This window comes from Pygocentrus nattereri, chromosome 14 (assembly GCF_015220715.1).
Source record: "Pygocentrus nattereri isolate fPygNat1 chromosome 14, fPygNat1.pri, whole genome shotgun sequence".
Classification (NCBI taxonomy): domain Eukaryota; kingdom Metazoa; phylum Chordata; class Actinopteri; order Characiformes; family Serrasalmidae; genus Pygocentrus; species Pygocentrus nattereri.
The window spans coordinates 15975658-15999099 of NC_051224.1; the positions used below are offsets into that span (position 1 = coordinate 15975658).

Consider the following 23442-nt stretch of genomic DNA (forward strand, 5'->3'; position numbering starts at 1 on the left):
TTGTCAGGAAATACATTTTTCTTTTCTAAAATCTGTGTGCCACAATTGTTGGCATTCCTTCAGTTAATACTTTGTGCAGCCTCCCTTTGCAAAGACAACAGCTCTAAATCTTGTAACACTTAATGAGACTGAAGAACACATAACAAAGGATCTGAGACCCTCCATACAGAACCTCTCCTGACCCTTCAGATTCTGAGGTCCATACTGTGGACTCTTCTCTTCAGCCCACAGGCTTTCTAGGGGGTTTAGGTGAGGGTACTGGGATAACCAGGGCAAAACCTTAATCCTGTGGTCAGTGAGCCATTTTTTGTGTTGATTTTCATGCTTTGGATCATTGTCCTGCTGGAAGTTCCAAACTATGGCCCACTTTAAGCTTCCTGGCTGATGCAGTCAGGTGTAGATTTTATTTATGCTGGTACTTGATGGAGTCTGTGATACTATGTATCCAGATAAACTGTCCAAGGTCTTTGGAAGAAAAGCAGCCCCACAACATCACACATCCACCACCACACTTCACAGTGGGGATTTTTTGCAAGGCTATTTTTGTGTCAAAACAAAAATTTTTGTTTCATGCCAAACTCACCTCTGGACTTAGGAGCAATCAGTTGACACGAACAAATCGACTCCGAAAAATGAGTAAAAAGTATCACAAGCGCTATAGATTTAATTAACTTAATGTAAAATGATGTTACCAAAACACAACTATTTCAAGCTAACCAGATAGCTGGCTAAATATTGGCCATTCAAAGTTAACAGCTAACCGAGCTAGCAAATAAAGCAATACATAAAAGAAATGTGGTTGAGAAACCTTAACCATTTCAATCAAACCTCTGCAAAATACAGAAAACTAGCTAATGCTAGCGATTTGAACAGCTAATCCAGCTCCAAAAGCTAAGTTCTCTGGATAGCTATCTGTGTAAACTGTATGCTAACACCTCCCCGATCAGTTTTGAATATGATCTCAGAAAATGAACTGGAATACAACTTTAAATGGCAATACTTACTACAAATGTGAAAAGAAGTGAGGAAAATTCTCCACCCCCATCAGCCAACCCCACAACAGTTTTCTTGGAATCAATCCCAGCTATTTGGAAATGTTCTAGAACTGTGTGTTCACCTGACAGGAGGAAAACTAAAACGTGGCTTATCTACTACATGTGAGAAATTAATTAATTTCAACTTATTTTTTAAAATACATACAATGTTAGGGTTTACAGTGTGCCTGGGCTCTGTTGCTGCAAAGTTAGAAGCATATTGGTCTAAAATGTCTCTGTATGCTGTAGCATTAACATTACCCTTCACTGGCATTAAGGGGCCCAAACTCTGAAAAACAGCTCCAGACTATCATCCCTCCTCCTTGAAGCGTTACTGTTATATGCATGCCAGTAGGTAGTGTGTGCCAAACCCATTTGTCTGTCAGACTGCTGGATAGTTCAGTGTGATTTATCACGCCAGAGAACAAGTGTTCACTGCTACAGAGACCAGTTGCGGCATGCTTTACTTCACTCCAGCTGATGCTTGACATAGCCCATAGTGACTTTAGACTTGTGTGGGTATGAGGTCAGAATGTGTGAAGATTCACATCTGTTTAATTCGGTGAATCTGTTTTAAAACAATTCCAATATTTCTTAAGCTGCAATACATGAACTCGCCAGTAGTGTAGGGGAGAAGGGAGGAGTAAGCGGAGCAATCAACTCTCTTCCTCTGCATTCATTAAATGAGAATTTTGAGGTGGGAATACTGTATATGAGTTCTGTTATTTGTTCAATATAGTTTTATTTTCAATGTTGACGCATACGTGTGTCGAAAATGGCATTTTATTGAGAAATCTGTTCGTTATCAGTGTGTATGCAGGCTGAGTGAAGGGATAATGGTAGTGCTGTCGCTAGTTACATAGCAGCCATTTTAGCAGACAGGAAAGATAAAGCTATGCTCAGTTCATGTAATATCAGCACTTATAGTGAGTTAACAATTCATTTGTTTAGTAAACTAAAAGAGGATGTGATCTCTAGCTGAGCTGACAAGTCGTTAAAAGATCTGAATGTGCATGAGTGCATAACACAAGAGAAATGATATGAACATTCGGTAACACTTTATAATAACGTTAATTTATAAAACATTTATGTGCTTTTAATTCATAATTAACTAATCATGAACTAATGATGCATTTAGAGCTTTAAATAATTAATTCATATATCAACAGCACTTTATAAGACACCTATAAGCACTTACTTCATGATTAACAAATGAGGAATAGCTCAGGAATTCAGCAGTTATTCATCAGTTATGTACATACTACAATAAAAATTCATATGTTAGTAGTATATTTGCAAACATTAAAGTTTAAGTGTTCTTTAGACAAAAAAAACTTTCAAACTGAAACATCTATAAACTTCTACTTTATGATCTATTAATCATGAACTAATCAAGTATTTAAGAGTTGTTCTTCATTGTTTTATAGATTAATGGCAGAGGTGGCATTTGGGCAATACAGTTTACAATGTGTCCTCTTTACAAGATATCAGGGTTTAATAATGGCCCATATATAATAACATATATATCAATGGGTTAGTTGTGGTTTCATTTACCTCTCTGTCTAAATTGTTGGATCTTTCCCTGTTTTTCTTTTATGCTCTTCTTTCTCTTGAGCTTTTTCTTGTGGCAGCACTTGTGTTTCTTTCCTTTCTTTCTCCGCTCATCAGAGGAACTTGAGGTTGATGTAGAAGAGGATGATGTAGTGGATGAAGACGAGTCAGACCACTCGGAGTCTTGGTCCCCACAAAGATCAATCGAATCTTCCTCTGCTGTGTCACCTTTCTGATCCTTCTTCTGGTCTAATATCAAACAAATCAAACATTAATGAGACATGAGAAATAACAGATCTTTTTTTTTTTTTTGCAAATGATTCCAGCACTAGTAAAATAGACCTACATAAAGCTGATCTCCAAAAAGGCATAAAAAAACCAACATTATTTTCAATCTTTTAGCAAGATAATTGTATTACTTTTGTTTTGTACAATAGGAGTGTGGACAAAATGGAAAGGAGCACCATGCAAAGGTTCAGGCAGCCCAAGAGATTTAAACTCTCAGATAACTTTTAAACTCTCTGATAGTCTCAGACCTTAATTAGCTTTTAAGGGCCATAACTAGTTCACAATCATTGTAAAGAAATTTAATCTTGTTGCTGAGACTGTTTTGATATTGTGTCAATGCAATACTTACATATATAGTGAGATGTTTTAAAATGTAATGTGATGTTAACATTTCTCAATAACAAGCTTCTTTTCTATTTATTGAGAGCTGAAAGGATAAATATTCTAAACTATTTCTGTGCATTATACATTTCTCACAAGTCCTAACAAGATAGCATCAACAGAATATTAGCTGCTTTAGCCCATCAGCCATGGGAGAATGCTGGTTGACTGAAATGCTGACTGGCTGAAATGCTGACTGACTGAAATGCTGACTAAAATGCTGACTGACTGAAATGCTGACTGACTGAAATACTGACTGACTGAAATGCTGACTGGCTGAAATGTTGGCTGACTGAAATACTGACTGACTGAAATGCTGACTGGCTGAAATGCTGACTGGCTGAAATGCTGACTGAAATACTGACTGGCTGAAATGCTGACTGAAATACTGACTGACTGAAATGCTGACTGACTGAAATGCTGACTGACTGAAATACTGACTGATTGAAATGCTGGCTGACTGAAATGCTGGCTGACTGAAATGCTGGCTGACTGAAATGCTGGCTGACTGAAATGCTGGCTGACTGACTGAAATGCTGGCTGAAATGCTGACTGACTGAAATGCTGACTGACTGAAATACTGACTGACTGAAATGCTGGCTGAAATGCTGACTGACTGAAATACTGACTGATTGAAATGCTGACTGATTGAAATGCTGACTGAAATGCTGGCTGACTGAAATACTGACTGACTAAAATGCTGACTGACTGAAATGCTGACTGAGAGGCTCATGCAGTGATCGCGGGAGCGATGAGCCTCCTGTCCGTCTTCATTCGCTAAACTTTTCTCCAGTGATATTCAGAGCAAACCCCTACTAGCTCAGTAGTTACTGGCTGACTGAAATGCTGACTGAAATGCTGACTGACTGAAATACTGACTGATTGAAATACTGACTGAAATGCCGACTGACTGAATTACTGACTGATTGAAATGCTGACTGAAATGCTGGCTGACTGAAATGCTGGCTGAATGAAATGCTGACTGAAATACTGACTGACTGAAATGCTGACTGACTGAAATGCTGGCTGACTGAAATACTGACTGATTGAAATGCTGACTGAAATACTGACTGACTGAAATGCTGACTGACTGAAATTCTGGCTGACTGAAATGCTGACTGACAAATTCTGACTGAAATACTGACTGATTGAAATGCTGACTGACTGAAATTCTGACTGAAATGCTGACTGACTGAAATTCTGACTGAAATGCTGGCTGACTGAAATACTGACTGAAATGCTGGCTGACTGAAATACTGACTGGTTGAAATGCTGACTGACAAATTCTGACTGAAATACTGACTGATTGAAATGCTGACTGAGAGGCTCATGCAGTGATCGCGGGAGCGATGAGCCTCCTCTCCGTCATCATTCGCTAAACCTTTCTAGAGTAATATTCAGAGCAAACCTGTACTAGTTCAGTAGTTAGCCGAACCGAATTGGACCGAGGATGTTAAAACAGCAGCGAGCTGACTCGCGCAGCTCGTGAATAGCTAGCAGACAGGTAGCTGGCTGTGTAACCACATTAACGCCCCTCACCTGCGCCCTGCTCTCCATCCTTGTTGTCTTCCGTTGGCTTGTTTGTATTTGTCGATGGCGACGTTTTGCCTTTATTTCCCCTGTGAGCTCGTCTGGAGCGAGTTAAAGCGGCTGCGTTTAACTCCATTACGCGAAACCTCTACAGCGTGCGTGTTGCTGCGCCCCCTGGTGCAGTCCTGAATAAACTCAACTCGTCCACCAACGTTCCACCTTTACTTTTAATAGTTTATTCTTATTTAAAAATACAAATAAACCATTAAACGCAAATCAAGTTAGTTTGTGAAGTAAAAAAGTATCTAAATGTGCGTTATGCATGCTTAATATAAATACGTACAATATATAGCTAATAGATGGTGATAAAAGGTTGAGTGGTGCATATTTAACTGCAGCTCATCCGGTTATAATTGCACCAAAATGTATTTAGAGAAAAAAGTGAGGAAACTGATCGAGGGCAAGAAATCAAAAAGAAAACATTTAAAATGAATAAAGTGGCTCCAAAAGAAGAAACTACTACAAAGAAAGGTGAAATGCAGTCTTTGTAACCACAAGATGAAGCTGACAGTCAGCAACAGCTCGGACTGCTATGAATGGAATGTCACGTCACGCTTTTTAATGTAAGTTAACAGAATTTAAGTTAACCTTTAAAAAGTGAAACTACATTGTCTGTTCTAACATATCAGATGTCAGAAATCATAAACTTATTGAAGTGTTGTAGTAACTTAGTATGATTTTGCCATATCTCCCTTCTCTATAATGAATAGTAATTTAGTGCTGGAATTGAACGTGACTATCCTAAATACCCTTTACCTTAAATACAAGTTGAACATAAATAGAATTCTCATCCATGCAGGAGGTGTCAACGGGCTGTCCACAGAGGACAGCAAGTAAAGAGATCTGTCATGCACAACTCTGTTTTCACTCGTTCCAAAGTGTCTCTCTTCAAATGGATGGAATTTGTGTACAGGTGAAAGCAGCTTACTCATACAGGTTTACTACGTCTTAGCAACAGCATTCTACTGCTGCATATTACAGGTGTGGGCAGGGTGGCTATTTGAACTTTGCTCTTGAGTTTAATATTACCAAATACTAAATATTATTCTTGTTCAGAATGTACAATGACTGTGTTTCTGCCCTGTAAAAATATGTTTACAGTGCAACCTGTAAAGGCACTTAATGTGCTAATGAGCAAGTTTACTTATGTTTAAGTGAAAAATGTTCTTTGTTTAAAATCAAGCAAAGCAAACATTTCAGGTGAACAAAAGCACTTGAAAACAAAACAACAACAAAAGCCGTTCCATTTTTAGATATCCTTACACTGCACTAAATGCTGCATTTTACAACTTAAATTCATATAATCAGAGTATTGGTGAGGTGTTAGAAATAAAAAGTTTTGTATCATTATGTGCCTACATACGGAAGAGGATTAGGGCCACTATAAAAAAAAAAATAAAAATGGGGCATTGAGAAAAAAAGGGCAGCTAGAATTCTGAGATTAAAGTCAGAATTCTGACTTTTTTCTCACAATTCTGACTTTAATCTCACAATTCTGACATTAATCTCACAATTCTGACTTTTTTCTCACAATTCTGACTTTAATCTCACAATTCTGACTTTTTTCTCACAATTCTGACTTTTTTCTCACAATTCTGACTTTAATCTCACAATTCTGACTTTTTTCTCACAATTCTGACTTTTTTCTCACAATTCTGACTTTAATCTCACAATTCTGACTTTTTTCTCACAATTCTGACTTTAATCTCACAATTCTGACTTTTTTCTCACAATTCTGACTTTTTTCTCACAATTCTGACTTTAATCTCACAATTCTGACTTTTTTCTCACAATTCTGACTTTTTTCTCACAATTCTGACTTTAATCTCACAATTCTGATTTTTTTCTCACAATTCTGACTTTAATCTCACAATTCTGACTTTTTTCTCACAATTCTGACTTTAATCTCACAATTCTGACTTTTTTCTCACAATTCTGACTTTAATCTCACAATTCTGACTTTTTTCTCACAATTCTGACTTTAATCTCACAATTCTGACTTTAATCTCACAATTCTGACTTTTTTCTCACAATTCTGACTTTAATCTCACAATTCTGACTTTAATCTCACAATTCTGACTTTTTTCTCACAATTCTGACTTTAATCTCACAATTCTGACTTTTTTCTCACAATTCTGACTTTAATCTCACAATTCTGACTTTTTTCTCACAATTCTGACTTTAATCTCACAATTCTGACTTTAATCTCACAATTCTGACTTTTTTCTCACAATTCTGACTTTAATCTCACAATTCTGACTTTTTTCTCACAATTCTGACTTTAATCTCACAATTCTGACTTTAATCTCACAATTCTGACTTTTTTCTCACAATTCTGACTTTAATCTCACAATTCTGACTTTAATCTCACAATTCTGACTTTTTTCTCACAATTCTGACTTTAATCTCACAATTCTGACTTTAATCTCACAATTCTGACTTTTTTCTCACAATTCTGACTTTAATCTCACAATTCTGACTTTTTTCTCACAATTCTGACTTTTTTCTCACAATTCTGACTTTTTTCTCACAATTCTGACTTTTTTCTCGGAATTGTGGGTACTTGGAAGTCATCATCTTAATGACAGAGACATGTAGAGGCGTGCAGTTGGTGAACCAACCTGTGGACGGAAAATGTCTGATTTAAGTGAGTTTCTACGTGGGCGAGGGGCGCCAGAAGACACCATTTCAATAATGGAAGAGCAGAAGGTGAGTAACAAAGACAGTTTGTCGGCTGGCACTTTTTTTCTCAGCAAGTTACCGTTACTTGTTAGCATGTTTGTTAGCTTATAATGTTAGGCAAATAGGCCACGTCTCACATTACATCAAAGTCGGTGAATTGACGGGTTTTTGAGGATTATTGTACTTCTTTTCAGTTTGAACTGAGTATGTTTACTACGGCAATTAAGCAGCACGTTATGAGCGCTAGCCGCCTGCTAATATCAGTTTAGGACTGTTCAAGACTGAAATCACAATTTCTGCTCTATGCTAGCCGAACTAATTCTCAGCCCGGTGCTGCGCCAGGCTGCTGACTAGACCCGGGCTGAGAATTTCACTGGTTCGCTATTGGAAGTGATCGCTATGACCACAATTAGCAAGCGGGGACTCGCGGTTAGCAAGCGGTTGTATCCCGTCCTTCATCAACCGATCGTCGTACCACCGGGGCGTGAACTTCTTCTAGCTAGAATTCAGTGTCAGTACTATAGAATATGGAAATAAGAGGCTACACTCTCGCTGCACTACAACTAAAAACAAGCTTAATGTTGGCGATGGTTTAAGCACCCTGAACTTTGACCGCACGACCAATGGAAATGTAGAATGACTGTTACCGGGCGTATTGTACACATGAAGACAAATATAAATAAATAAATAACAGAATAATACCGGCCAGCAAACACTAAACCATTTGCTCAGTGGAATTCACATGACTATTTACTGCTGGATGCAGGGAGAGAGTTTGATTTATACTTTCTTTTGTTTGCTTAAAGGCCATACTGTAGCTCTCTTATCCCTTTATTGTATTTGTCCCAGAATACATGGTTTTCCTGTTAATTGGAGACACTGACACAGCTTGAGGTGACTTTTTGTTGTGATTTGGTGCTGTATAAATAGAATTGAATTGTTTTGCAATGTGAACTTTGAAGAAAATTATTCTTTTCTTTCTTCTTCTCTGTAGATTGACAGTGATGTCATAGCACTGATGGATGACGCAGCTCTGGCAAATTTCATCCCCTCCTATGGAGACTGAATTGCCATCTTCAATTTCTGCAAAAGCAAGCAACCACTCTCACAAAGAAAAAAAGGATTTTGTGAAAGGCTGGACCCTGGAGTGACAGAAACGGTGCCTGCAATGTCAGAGTTAGATGACTTAATTCGATTGTACTTCAGACTGTCTTTCAGTAACAAAGAAATACTTGCAATTTTAGCTCATAATAATCAGACACCTATAAGTGTTCGTACCCTAAAGAGAATTTGTAAAAGACTAGGGCTCTTCAGAAGAAAGAACCAGACAGACCTGCAAGAAGTACTGGCCTTTGTTCAACAAGAGATCATGACCAGTGGCCAGATGCAAGGTTATCGTTGGCTACATCTTCGTGCAGTTCAACGGGGATTTGCTGTGTCACAAGATACCATAAGACGCATTATCAAATTGGTTGATCCACAAGGTGTGGAATTAAGACGAGCTCGACGCTTGAGAAGACGTCAGTACAGCTGCAGAGGACCAAATGCACTTTGGCACATGGACGGCTATGACAAATTAAAACCCTATGGCATTGCCATCAATGGTTGCATAGACGGTTTTAGCCGCTATGTTTTATGGCTGGAGGCCTATATCACAAACAATGACCCTAAATTGGTTGCAAGTTACTTTTTGAAAACAGTTTCATGCATGAATGGATGTCCAGAGAGAGTACGTGCTGACAGGGGCACAGAAAATGGTTGTGTAGAACAAATGCAAATGTTTTTGCGTAGAAATCACACAGACAGTTTTGCAGGGCAGAGAAGTTTCTTATATGGAACAAGTACAGCCAACCAGCGCATTGAAGGATGGTGGGCTACCCTCCGCAAACAGAGTGTACAGTTCTGGATGAACTTATTTAAAACGTTTTAGGATGATGGTCATTTCACAGGAGACTTTTTGGACAAAAGTCTTATCCAGTTCTGCTTTCTTAATCTTGTTCAGGTAAAAGTGTCCTCATCCTCTGTAATGCCTCAGTTGTAGAAGTATGATAAATCAATATAGTAGTGTTATTAGTAATTATAAAATCTTTTTTATTTTGATTTTTCTTTGACATGGAAAATCTTAGTTTTTCACAAGTAATATAATTTTCATTTAAAAGGATAAGTAGAAGCAAAATGGATGGATATCAATTAGACTAACTGCAACTTTCTCAGGACAGGTGCATGGAGCAAATGAGTTTTTCTTTCCACATGGTTTAAATTACTGGGGAATCTGGTTCCCTGAAAATGTACAGCCCTCGTTTTGGGCAGAAAGCAGTGTTCTGAATTTGTGAAGCTATCATGAAAATAGTTTGTGGAATTACTGAACACCCAGAATAAATGGTTACACTTATTGGTGATTGCTGATTGGTGAAAGTGCTACTTTGTAGTTACTGCTTGTTTTTAGATTGATTAGAGGTTACTTGAATGAAAATTCCTGCTGTCTATTGATGACTTCATAAGCCTTAACTTTGGCAAGAGTTATTGGTACACAGTTTGTTTCATTCTTTTATTCTGCGCTACTTTCTTTGTAGGATGAGCTTGATGAAGTTGTGAACACATGGAACTCGCACAAAATTCGACCAAGATCAAGTGGTGGTGCTGCACCAGGCCGGCCAGTCATGATGTACTCATTCCCAGAGCTGCACAGTGCTGAGGACAGACTGAAACCTATTTACATGGAGGAGCTCACTGTTTGTATGGAAGAGTGCACTCCAAAAGGTCGATTTCCCTGTGATGAAACTGTCTTTGAACTTTGTTGTCTACTTATGGTAGAAAACGAATGGGATGCCCCAGTAGATCCACTTGCTGCAGCTGACCTGTATATCAGGTTAAGAGAAGAAACACTCCATAGTATTTAAGAAATGGCACACATCCACTATGTACATGTGCAAATATAAATAAAATATTGCAGTTTGTCTTGATCACATGATTTAATAACTGTTGCCATGTCTTACAAGTACCCTGTTGTGTTGCAGTTAGTGTAAGACATTTTCCAGATAAATGCACTTTGGGTACAAGCAAACAGGCTTGCCATTTTTTCATGTCATTCTGTGAATACTTTTTTTAAAATGTAAATTCAGAGTGATTATAGCAGATCATTTTAGTCTAACTAGTATTTATGATATAGATCATAGTAAACCAAATACAGTACGGTGGATATCCAATTATTTTGCGAATGTATAAATGTATCTGCCATTAGAAGAATAAAATAGCTCTGTTAATTGTGTTTTCTGTTGTCACATGTATTCCTATTTTTCCTGGCTAGCAACCCAGGCACCAGGACATTATTTTATCATTATATGTTTCTGTAAATCATAGATGAATGTACTCCACATTTTTGGGTCTAAACTACATAACATTTATATAAACACTTCATTGTTAATATATCAAGCTGTTACATATTTTGAGCTTTTAGTAGAAATAAAATGAAGATAGGCTATTATAAACAGTTACCCATGTGAAGAACCATCACCTTTTACCGTCATTTTGTACTGTAATGTTATTGTAAGATTTTGGCTTTAATTAAATTAGTCATTGCCATACTGATGCAGTATGAGCTGTCTTGTACAAAGCTAATTAATCTAACATGATTCATACAATTATAAGACATATAGCCCAAAGTTAAATTTTTATTCATGGTATACCAGCACCAATTTGACAGAACAGTGGCTGCAACGGTCACCAACATACCCTTTAATTTGGTATATAACTTTGGAAAATAATCAACTTCTGCAAGCAAAGCTACATGTAAGACATAAGCAATGAAGGCTCAAGGTCAGGTTACGGATATGGTTCAAATGGATACTGAACTTTATCATAAGACTCAGAACTACAATATAAATGTAGTGGTAAAAGTAAAATTTTATTGAAAATATTTTGCAAGAAACATTGTTATTGTAAATCCAAGAAGACAGCGAAAACTCTAAAACTCTGTCCTGTAACAAGAATAGCACTACTTTTAAAAATAACGTGTAGATCTCATACAGCCTTGTGTCATACATCAGACTTGGTGTACAAGATCACAAACACTGGCAATTGCATTAGAAATTCATCAAGAGTCAGCTGTTGTTAAGTGCTAATGCTTAAGAACATGCATACAATAAAAATGTCCAAAATTTCCATGGGTAACAAGGACATTCTTTTTAGTCTTGAAACTAATACTAGAGAACATGAAAATTTGGCATAAGAATGAAAGAATAATCACAGCCCTTGGACACTGCACTGTATAGTGTCTGTGCAATGACAATCAGTAAATGTCTTCAAAACTGTGAATTTATTTTGCAGCTTGCAACATTTTCTTGGATGAATGTTTAGAAACAACACACCATTTAAGAAAACAGTGGAAAAGCATGAATATATTCTAAAAACATGTGCGTTCACAAATGTGTACTTATGTGGTACTTGAGCATCCAACAGCAAATACCAAACTTTGATCATTTAAACTAACAAGGGCATATAAAGCAAAATATCGCAAGCATGACTAATGCAAATGTGCAAAATTATGCAAATTCCTGTTGGCAACTAGCAAAACAGTGTCTAACAACTGCCTGTAATACAATATAACATCAGGATAAATTTGTCTTAGTCCTTACAAAAGTATTTGGCTTTGCACAAAATGGATAAAAGTGATGTAAGCTAACTTTCACACAACTTAACTAAACAAAATCTTTCACTGGGTGCATTAAAGAAAACAAGAAAGAACAATTTTCTTTATATTGAATACATCTCTAATGAGCACTATTTTTGTTGTTGCTCAAGGTTTCTGTTATGCAACTGGAGAATTTGGATTTTGTGAAAATAGCTTTAGATATGGTAACGGACAGTGTGCCAGTTCATTTTGTTTTGTGACTGTACCAGTGTATCGTGGAACTGGATGATAAAAGAGACTGGAAGATTTGTAGCCAAAACTGGGCTTCTGACACAAATATGGCAACTTCTTACTAATTATAAAAGAACAAGGAGTATTTTGTATAGAGCTGAAATATGTATTCTTAACCTTTGCAGTTCTGCTCTAGTCTGCAGAAATAGTTCAAACATAGTGAATTGCTGTGCCTGTGGGAGTCTATACAATGTCCATTACCCAGACATTGCTTTCCAGAACTGCATTAAATTCAGAACGGAAATCTGGGAAGTTTTCATAGCTGGCAGCTATTTGCAGAATCTTCCCGCACGTGTGTCCAACTGGTCTTCTTGTAAACTCTGTCATAGCTTGAAACTCCACATAAATACTGTCTGTCACTACAAGATCTGATCCGGTGCAGAATCGCAGAAATTTCTGAAGTTTAATGTCATCCAACTCTCTGATGAATCGTTTCAGATGATTTACCACTTCCTTTTGCTTTGGTGTCAAATCAAGAGAAAATTTCAGAAGTTGGCAGACTTTTTTTGAAGTTGGCTGCAGGTCCGAGAACAACTTTGTCAGTGTCTCTGGAGTGAGGGCAAGGTGAGGATGGGTGATTTCCCTCCAACAGTCAATAACAAACATTGGTTTTTGGACAAGCTCTTTATATGCTATTTCATCAAGGATTGTTGGAAGAGTCTCAGCGGTGATTCTTTTTCTACAGCCATAATTGTCAAGAACTTCCACAAGATCATCCATGTCAACTGCAGAGAAATCACTTACTGCTTGCACCAAAACTTCACATTCTTGGCTGCTCACAAACTGCAGAAAATGCACTTTAAGATCACTGTAAACACCGTTGAAAAGCACTTGTTCAAGAAAAGGGAGTGCAAGTTTGGTTGGAAAATACTGACAGTCTTGGTAACTGTAGTGACTTTTAAACAAAACAAACGAAATTGACCTAAGCCACCACATAATGAGAAAGAGAGCTGGCGGTAGCGGATTTGACTCGTTCAGTTTAGCAGGAATTACCACAAAGTCCAAAGTCCATACCTCTTGAAACTTTGGATATACCAATCCATTTATTGTTCTTAAGTTGGCAGGTAGCACATAATCCAACAGCAGCAGTACCAGCGCTCAAGATCTTTAAATGTCCCGCTAACCATACGGTCAAAATACTGTTGACTTCCTCGCCAACCCCCGTATCCCTACTACAACCTTACAGCCACCTATAAACCCAGCAGCGCCCCCAAGTGGTGAGCGATCAAAATAAACATAAGTTTAAAGAAAACATAAATGGCTCCAACACACCGGCCCCTAATTGTTAATGACAAAAGGCATAAACAATTTAATGACTAATACAACAATATAAGGAGCCAAAGTAATACCATACTTCAAACTATATACATACAAAATGTGTTCCTATATACGATACCTCATAACCCCTCTAGTAAAAGGCAAAGTTTTGTTATTGGTCTGGTCAAGAGACTGGTTTTGGTTTGTACTTGTGCTGATCTAACCAGCCCTTTCTTATCTGGGTATATTTTAAATACCCTGCCAAGTACCCAGGAATTACGAGGAGCTGTGGTATCTGCAACCAGAACTATATCGCCAGGCACCAGATTTCGTTTCTTCTTGGTCCATTTTTGTCGTTCCTGTAGTAAAGGCAAGTACTCTGTAATCCACCTTTTCCAAAAAAGGTCAGAGATGTACTGCACTTGTCTCCACCTTCTTTTTCCATACATGTCAGTCCTATCAAATAGCCCTGGAGGCAAGACTGGTTTCCTTTTCATAGTAAGAAGATGGTTGGGGGTAAGAGGCTCTAAGTCATTTGGATCCTCAGACAATTTGGTGATTGGGCGATCATTAATGATCGCTTCCACTTCACATAAAACTGTGTGTAACCCCTCATCATCTAAAGTCTGCTGGTGCAAAAGGGATGTAAGAATCTTTTTCACCATCCTAATGATTCGCTCCCATGCACCGCCGTGATGGGAGGCTGTAGGTGCATTAAAGCTCCATTTGATTCCTTCCTGCAGAAAGACTTTCTGAATCTTATCATGGTTTAAAGCTGCCAATGCTTCTTTTAATTCCCTTTCTGCACCAGTGAAATTGGTTCCATTGTCTGATCTCAAATGAGAGACTTGTCCTCTTCTGCAAATGAATCTTCGAATGGCATTAATACATGCATCTGTATCCAAAGAATAGGCCACTTCTAAATGTATGGCTCTACTAGCCATGCACGTAAAAATAACACCATATCGCTTTACAAAGGAACGTCCTCGTTTTACTTCAAATGGCCCGAAGTAATCAACTCCAACATTAGTAAATGGAGGAAGATCAGGAGTCAACCTTTCAACAGGCAAATCGGCCATTTTTTGTTCACCCAGTTTTCCTTTGAATCTCCTACACAAGCCACAACTGGATAGAATTTTCCTTGTTGCTGCATTGGCATGAGTTATCCAATATTTCTCACGCAATTTGGACAGAACCTGGTTTCTTCCACCATGACCGACCTGTTCATGTATATGCTTTAAAATAAGCTTGGAAATATGTTGATCTTTGGATAAAATGATGGGATGCTTAATCTCTTCAGGCATTGCTGCCTTACACAATCTTCCACCAACTCTCAACAATTCATTTTCCAGGACCGGGTTCAATCGGTGGATAGTGCTGCCTTTTGACACTTCCGTTTTTCCTGAGGACAGTCCAACAATTTCTTTGTTAAACCTTTCAAACTGAGAAAAACGAATGACTGCCTTTTCTGCTTCAGAAAGGTCCTCTATGGACAAGCTTTGTGGTCTTAATGCAGCTTTGACCTTTTGCATTTCCTGCTGAATGTCACAGGATTGGTCTGACAATTCCAACAATTCCTTCCTTTTCTTGCTCAATTCCATTAAGACATGTTTTAATTTCAGCATCCATGCAACAGCAATTTTTAGCCTCTTCCAGTCAGAAAAATATTCAATCAATTGGCTGGTTGCATTTGTTTCCATGATCACAGCATTTGTTCTGTGCTCCCTTTTTAGTTCTGGATCTTGAGGAACAAGGTTACAATCCAAATTGACCTCTGGCCACTCCTCCTTTGTTGTCCACAAAAAGTCTGGACCCTTTAACCACCGCTTGTTTGTGATTAGCTTCTCTACTTTCAATCCTCTGGAAGCATCATCTGCAGGATTCTGGGAGGTATGAATGTATCTCCACTGTGAGACATCTGTTACTTCTCGAATTGCTGACACTCTATTAGCTACAAACGTCCGAAACCTTTTTTCTTCATTTTTGATATATTTTAGAACTGAAGTACTATCAGTCCAAAAACAAGAGTTGTCAAGTGGAAGCTGCAATTCTGTTCTAAGCATCTTATCTATTCGAACAGCCAGGACAGCAGCAGTAAGCTCTAATCGAGGGATGGTAATTTGTTTAAGAGGTGCCACTCTTGATTTGCCAAGCAGAAAAGAAACATGAATGTTGTTCTGGTTTTGTAGTCGAAGATACGTCACTGTTCCATAGCCATTCTCGCTGGCATCTGAGAAGTGATGCAATTGTGCATGATCAGGTTGTCCAAAGTCCTGTGCCTTGATGCATCTGTCAACTTTAAATGCATTCACTTGTTGAAGATCTGTTAACCACTTTATCCACTGTTGTTTGAGGCTTTGGGGAATCTGGTCATCCCAGCCATAATTCTTTCTGCAAAGCTCCTGTAGCATGAGTTTGGCTGGAAGTGTTACTGGCACAAGAAATCCCAAAGGGTCATAAACTGAGCTGACCACCGATAAAATTCCACGTCTAGTATGTGGTCGCTCCTTTTCCATCATCTTGAACTTAAAGGTGTCTGTCTGGACACACCAATAAAGTCCAAGGGCTCTTTCAACGGGCAGTTCATCTCGATCCAAATTCAATTCACTCAAGTTTTTAGATCGATCCTTCTCTGGAATGGTTTGTAAAACCTCACGATTGTTGCTAATCCATTGCGTTAAATGGAAGCCACCTTTATGACAAAGTGCAGCAAGATCTTTGACCATTTGGATGGCTTCAGCTTGAGAAGGAAGACTCTTCAAAAAATCATCAACATAGAAGTTATTGTGGACACTATCAATGACCTCTGTTGGAAACATGTGCTTGTTGTCTTCTGCTGTCTTCCTAAGAGCATAGCAGGCACAGCTTGGAGAGGATACTGCTCCGAATAGATGAACGGTCATCCTATACTCTACAATTCCTTGAGTAATGTTGCCATCAGGCCACCACAGGAACCGGAGAAAGTCGGTCTCATCCTCAGCAACTCTAACTTGATGAAACATTGATTTGACATCAGTCATAAATGCAACTGGTTCTTGTCTGAATCGAAGCAGAACACCCAACAAAGAACTAGTAAGATTGGGACCTTGTAGAAGTTGTTTGTTTAAGGACGTATTCCTGAATTCCGCACCACAGTCAAATACAACACGTAATGTTCCTTTTCGAGGATGGAACACTCCATGATGGGGAATGTACCAAAGTTTACCATCAGAACGCTCCAGCTGATCCTGGGGTACCTGTTCAGCATAACCATTTTGAATGAGCTCATTAAGGTACTTAGTATATTCCTGATGGAACATTTCATGTCTTTCAAACTTTCTTTTCAATCCTGAAATGCGCTGTTTAGCCACACAGAGGTTGTTTGGCATGACAACACCATCCATTTTAAAGGGTAGTTTCAAACTGTAATGTCCAGCTTCAAGCTTCACTGATCCTTTCATGATGTTCATGAATTTCAGATCCTCTCTTGACATCTCTTCTTTCTCTTCTGATGCCCTTTCATTGAAATCATGTTCATATTGAGTTTTCAGCATTTGTTCCAATGTTTCCACAGAAATCCTGTTTACAGTGAGAGTTGGGCAATCAACATCAGGAGGCTTACTATGACCCTCTCCCAGTGATCCATTAAGAACCCACCCCAATAGGGTCCTCACTGCATAGGGTCCCTCCCCATGGCTATTCACTACTTCCCATGGTTCAAGCAGCTTTGAAGCATTGGTACCAATCAATAGCTCAACATCAGCTTGAATGTGAGGAATGGAAATGCCATCCAAATAAGGCCATTTAGCCAGATCCTTCCTTTGGATAATGTTGGCTGTGCTCACAGGCATTTTCCTTTGCGAATAGACTTCAGGAAGGTCATAAAACTGTCTGCCATGAAGACCTGAAATCTCTAATCCATTCACAATATAACTAGAAACTGTTGTCTTCGGGCTCATAGTTAGTAAACAGATTTTAGTTTTTCTTCCATTCAAATTCAACTTTGCCATTAAGCTTTCAGAGCAAAAGGTAGATGTACTACCTGGATCCAAGAATGCATAAGTCTGAATGACTTTGTCTCCCCTTTTGGATTTTACTTGTACTGGGAGGATGGATAAAATCCCATGACCTTTCCCGGCCCCTGTATGATCACATGCTTGCGCAGAAACAAGTGCGGTATCCAATGCTGGATCATTTAAGGCTACAGTGTTTGTGTTGACCGCCTTATCTGCCTTATATGTGAGATGTATATGAAGAATAGTTGGGTGATTCTGGTTACAAATCTCACAAGTTAAGCGCCTATCGCAATCCTTGCTTACATGCCCAATGCACAAGCAACCAAAACAGACCCCTTTTTCCTTTAGAAAGGACATTTTTTCTCTATGCTTCATTTTTTCCAGCTGGGCACACTGCTTCAATGCATGATTTCGGGTACAAAATATGCAGTTGTTCCCTGGCAGAACTTTTGTTTGTCTAGGTGTTTTCCATACAGGCAGGTCAATAGGTGTAACAGTGGTAGCAAAACTGTCTCCTTTAAATTTGGGTTTGAGTTGTAATTTTCCTTTGTTTACAGGCCTATTGATTGGTCCTGTTTGGGTGTTCTGAATATCACCAAATATTGGGTCAGACACTATTTTCACTTCACGTTCAATGAAAGCAACAATGTCACTGAATTGTGTCCGGCGTCCATGTTTTTCCATAAGGTTACATGCGTAAACTCTCCATTTATCTCTCAATTTGTAGGGGAGCTTCATTATAATTGTCTTCATATTTGCTGGCATATCCAGTTCATGCATGTATTGTAAATCAGACATTGCATTACAACACTCACGCAAAAATAAGGCATAAGCTTGGAGAGCCTTAACATCTTCAGGCTTTATCATTGGCCAGTTGTGCATTCTTTCCAAATATGCAGATGTAACTTTAGCATCATGTCCAAAATGCTGTTGAAGCAACGTTTTAGCTGTTAAATAGCCTCTTTCAGGAGCCATATGCTGGCAGCTGCGAACTAATGCACGTGGCTGTCCTCTAGTGTACCTTTCCAGAAAGTACAGACAATCCCCTTTGCTACTTGTTTTTTCCTCCACACAATATTCAAAGGCTTTAATAAATGTTCTGTATTGCAGAGGATCACCTTCAAAGATTGGAACATCTCTTGGAGGAAGCAGATGTGAATTGTGCTGTTGTATTAGCAATTCTGCTATGTCATTTTGTCTTTGAAGTAAGTGTAAAGTAGCACTCTCACTGTTTTCCTGAACAGTTGGTTGTGATTGTCCTTCATGCATTTGTGGTCTCCTTGGTCGTATGATTGGTTCATGGATATGGCCTTGAGATTCTCCGTTTGATAATTGGTACTGCATTTCTCGCAACTGTGGCTTCTGTGCAACACCTATTTTATTGGCATGTCTTTGTGACTCACTTCCAAGAGGATCTCTCTGACCACTTTCAGTGTCATCTTGCATTTCTTGTTGTGAAATCAATGCATCAATATCAAGAAGCCTTTTGTTAACCTTTTGTCTTGTAGATGGATTTGGATTTTCCTCTGATTTTCTTGTTATGGAAACTGCCTTTTGTTTGGTTTCTTTTTCAAAATAGGACTCCATTCCATCTGAGATGACACTTGATGCTCCATAAATCTTTAACACTGACAGTTTAGCAGTGGAAGCAGCCAAGTCCGCATCAAGATCCATTTGTTCCTTTTTCCTCCTTAGCGCCTCTACTTGCTCCTCCAAAGTGTGCTTTTCTTTTAAGGATGCAGCACGAGCTACCAGTGCTGCTCTCTCTGCCTCAGCTTGGAGGCGTGCAAACAAAATAGAAGAGTGGCTAGACCGTTTAGATCTAGAACTGGAATGGCTCTCTTTGTGGCTATAGCTCTTATTAGAAACACCGGTTTTAATATTAGAAATGCTGTCATCAGGATTTATACCATCATTTGGATCAAGCTCTCTACCCTGAATTTCAACGATTTGACCCAACACACCATATTTTGGACGTGCTTCGTTGTCAATAGTTTGAGCCATTGTATCATCTTTTGAAAGTGACAGCCATTTAAACACCCCAGTAGAGAACTCATTTGCACTCAGCATTTTTGCTTTAAACCATATGTCATGTTTTTCCTTTTCCTCATCAGGTAACAGACCCATTAAAGACTCGTGTGCTTCTTTTGCCTCAGTGCATAATACCTGAAATTTTGCAAATACACTTTTAACCTCTGTTTCATGTTCTGTGTTAACCATGAACCCTTGAATCATAGTTTTAAGATTGGAAGCTTTATTAAGTTTAAATTTTCGAATTTTTTGCAAAGACTCCAATTTTTCAAGCAGTGCCTTTTCAGTGAGTTTTACCACCCTTTTTACAGGCTCTTTGTTTACATTACCATTAGTACTCTGAGTATTACCATCATTACCCTGAGGTTGAACCACGGAGGGCTCAGACACAGAAAAATCAGAATTCATTTTAAAACTGAACTTTCAATTAAGACCCAGTCACTTAAATTACGCATATGCGAAAACCTTTAAACCCCACCAATGCGCATTGGATTTACTGACTAGTCTTTAACGTGTGCACACGAGTTAGTCAAATGGCCATTGTTTGTTTTTAAGGTAGCGCTACCATACCTCCATATCCAACGATCAGTCAGACCGCCGCACTCACACGAACAATCCTTCCTTCCTTCCTTTCATGAAGCGTTACCAATCGCCGCAATCTGTGCAGACTTATTTCACCGGTCCAGCCTCTGGGTCCCACAGAGCCTCCATTAGTCTCCACCCAAACGAAGCTGTCGCAGTCCCATGTTCCGTTTCCATTTCCAAACGCCCAAGACCATTCTCCTGTAGCAGTCCGTGCTCAAACGAAGCAGCAACTGCACTTCAGCAAACAGTCCGCATCCAATTCTAGCGTAGTCAGTATTTTGACTTAAAAAATGTAGTGACTTTTAAACAAAACAAACGAAATTGACCTAAGCCACCACATAATGAGAAAGAGAGCTGGCGGTAGCGGATTTGACTCGTTCAGTTTAGCAGGAATTACCACAAAGTCCAAAGTCCATACCTCTTGAAACTTTGGATATACCAATCCATTTATTGTTCTTAAGTTGGCAGGTAGCACATAATCCAACAGCAGCAGTACCAGCGCTCAAGATCTTTAAATGTCCCGCTAACCATACGGTCAAAATACTGTTGACTTCCTCGCCAACCCCCGTATCCCTACTACAACCTTACAGCCACCTATAAACCCAGCAGCGCCCCCAAGTGGTGAGCGATCAAAATAAACATAAGTTTAAAGAAAACATAAATGGCTCCAACAGTAACCTTTCAGAAGTATTCTGCCAGTTGCCTTCCATTTTTCAGCAGAAAAATCATGGCGAATGAATGGCACTTTAACTGTTGCACCAAGGGTGCATCGCTCATAGAATTCTTGCCAGAAGCAGCTGAGTACATCTCTCAGTACCCCTGATCCACTACCTGCTTCTTCTGTATTGTCTGGAAGTATGCGTTTCACATTCAGTGTTTTGGTCAAAATCTCTGCATCACAGAAAGCAGTAATCATGTCATGTAAAATGTTAGCATGATGTACAGTGATTGTTATTACATCCTCTGTATTAGCTGGACTGAGGCGTACAAGAAAACCTTCGTAGATTAATGTGTCGTCTCTATCTTCTTCAGCATCAAAAGTGGGACCAAAGGTTATCTCTGAATCATCTGAAATTTCTAAAGGATGGTGGTCTCCATCAAAATTACCTATGACTTCTGCCACTTCTGTTGGATTCATTTCACTGCCACTGCTTGCAGAGACAAACATCACTTCAGATGTCTCACTGGCCTCTTCTTCAAGATATTTTGGCTTTGTTGCAATGTAGAACCGTAACATTGTCAGCCTTGCTGCTTCATACATATCACCAATAGACTGGCAAGTGTCATCAGTAAGGTGGTTCTGTTTAAAGTCCCAGACCTCAAACTCAAAATCAGTTTCACATCCTTTAGGAGACACTCCATCAGGAAAAAAAAAATTCTTTCCTTGCTGAAGAATATCCTTCAATCCTGCATCAGTGGCCATTTTAATTCTTCTGGTGCCACCTCCCTGCTTTGCCCTCACCTGTTTGGTTATTTTTCCATCATGATGTATCCATCCTATTTCAACATTTCTTGATGTTTTTTGCTTCTTTGTCTGTCTTGTTTGTGTGTCTGCATGTGAGGTGTTCTCCTTGGGACCTTCCTTTCTGTTTTGCATTTTTTCACGAAGTTTTTGTAAAAGTCCTTTTTTTCTTTGTGAGAGTGGTTGCTTGGTTTTGCAGAAATTGAAGATGGCAATTCAGTCTCCATAGGAGGGGATGTAATTTGCCAGAGCTGCATCACCCATCAGTGCTATGACATCACTGTCAATCTACAGAGAAGAAGAAAGAAAAGAATAATTTTCTTCAAAGTTCACATTGCAAAACAATTCAATTCTATTTATACAGCACCAAATCACAACAAAAAGTCACCTCAAGCTGTGTCAGTGTCTCCAATTAACAGGAAAACCATGTATTCTGGGACAAATACAATAAAGGGATAAGAGAGCTACAGTATGGCCTTTAAGCAAACAAAAGAAAGTATAAATCAAACTCTCTCCCTGCATCCAGCAGTAAATAGTCATGTGAATTCCACTGAGCAAATGGTTTAGTGTTTGCTGGCCGGTATTATTCTGTTATTTATTTATTTATATTTGTCTTCATGTGTACAATACGCCCGGTAACTGTCATTCTACATTTCCATTGGTCGTGCGGTCAAAGTTCAGTGTGCTTAAAACAGCCAACATCAAGCTTGTTTTTAGTTGTAGTGCAGCGAGAGTGTAGCCTCTTATTTCCATATTCTATAGTACTGACACTGAATTCTAGCTAGAAGAAGTTCACGCCCCGGTGGTACGACGATCGGTTGATGAAGGACGGGATACAACCGCTTGCTAACCGCGAGTCCCCGCTTGCTAATTGTGGTCATAGCGATCACTTCCAATAGCGAACCAGTGAAATTCTCAGCCCGGGTCTAGTCAGCAGCCTGGCGCAGCACCGGGCTGAGAATTAGTTCGGCTAGCATAGAGCAGAAATTGTGATTTCAGTCTTGAACAGTCCTAAACTGATATTAGCAGGCGGCTAGCGCTCATAACGTGCTGCTTAATTGCCGTAGTAAACATACTCAGTTCAAACTGAAAAGAAGTACAATAATCCTCAAAAACCCGTCAATTCACCGACTTTGATGTAATGTGAGACGTGGCCTATTTGCCTAACATTATAAGCTAACAAACATGCTAACAAGTAACGGTAACTTGCTGAGAAAAAAAGTGCCAGCCGACAAACTGTCTTTGTTACTCACCTTCTGCTCTTCCATTATTGAAATGGTGTCTTCTGGCGCCCCTCGCCCACGTAGAAACTCACTTAAATCAGACATTTTCCGTCCACAGGTTGGTTCACCAACTGCACGCCTCTACATGTCTCTGTCATTAAGATGATGACTTCCAAGTACCCACAATTCCGAGAAAAAAGTCAGAATTGTGAGAAAAAAGTCAGAATTGTGAGAAAAAAGTCAGAATTGTGAGATTAAAGTCAGAATTGTGAGAAAAAAGTCAGAATTGTGAGATTAAAGTCAGAATTGTGAGATTAAAGTCAGAATTGTGAGAAAAAAGTCAGAATTGTGAGATTAAAGTCAGAATTGTGAGATTAAAGTCAGAATTGTGAGAAAAAAGTCAGAATTGTGAGATTAAAGTCAGAATTGTGAGATTAAAGTC

The 23442-nt window shown here is 38.9% G+C and overlaps 1 protein-coding gene across 1 annotated transcript in view; it reads right to left on the minus strand.

Annotated features, from left to right (window-relative positions):
• The window catches only part of LOC108432049 (transmembrane protease serine 9-like), a 65639-nt gene that overhangs the window by 22397 nt on the left and 19800 nt on the right, over positions 1–23442 (minus strand). The window contains exon 7 of the mRNA XM_037544603.1: positions 19452–19463. Coding sequence (XP_037400500.1) covers positions 19452–19463 — 12 coding nt within the window. The remainder of the gene's footprint in view (positions 1–19451; positions 19464–23442) is intronic.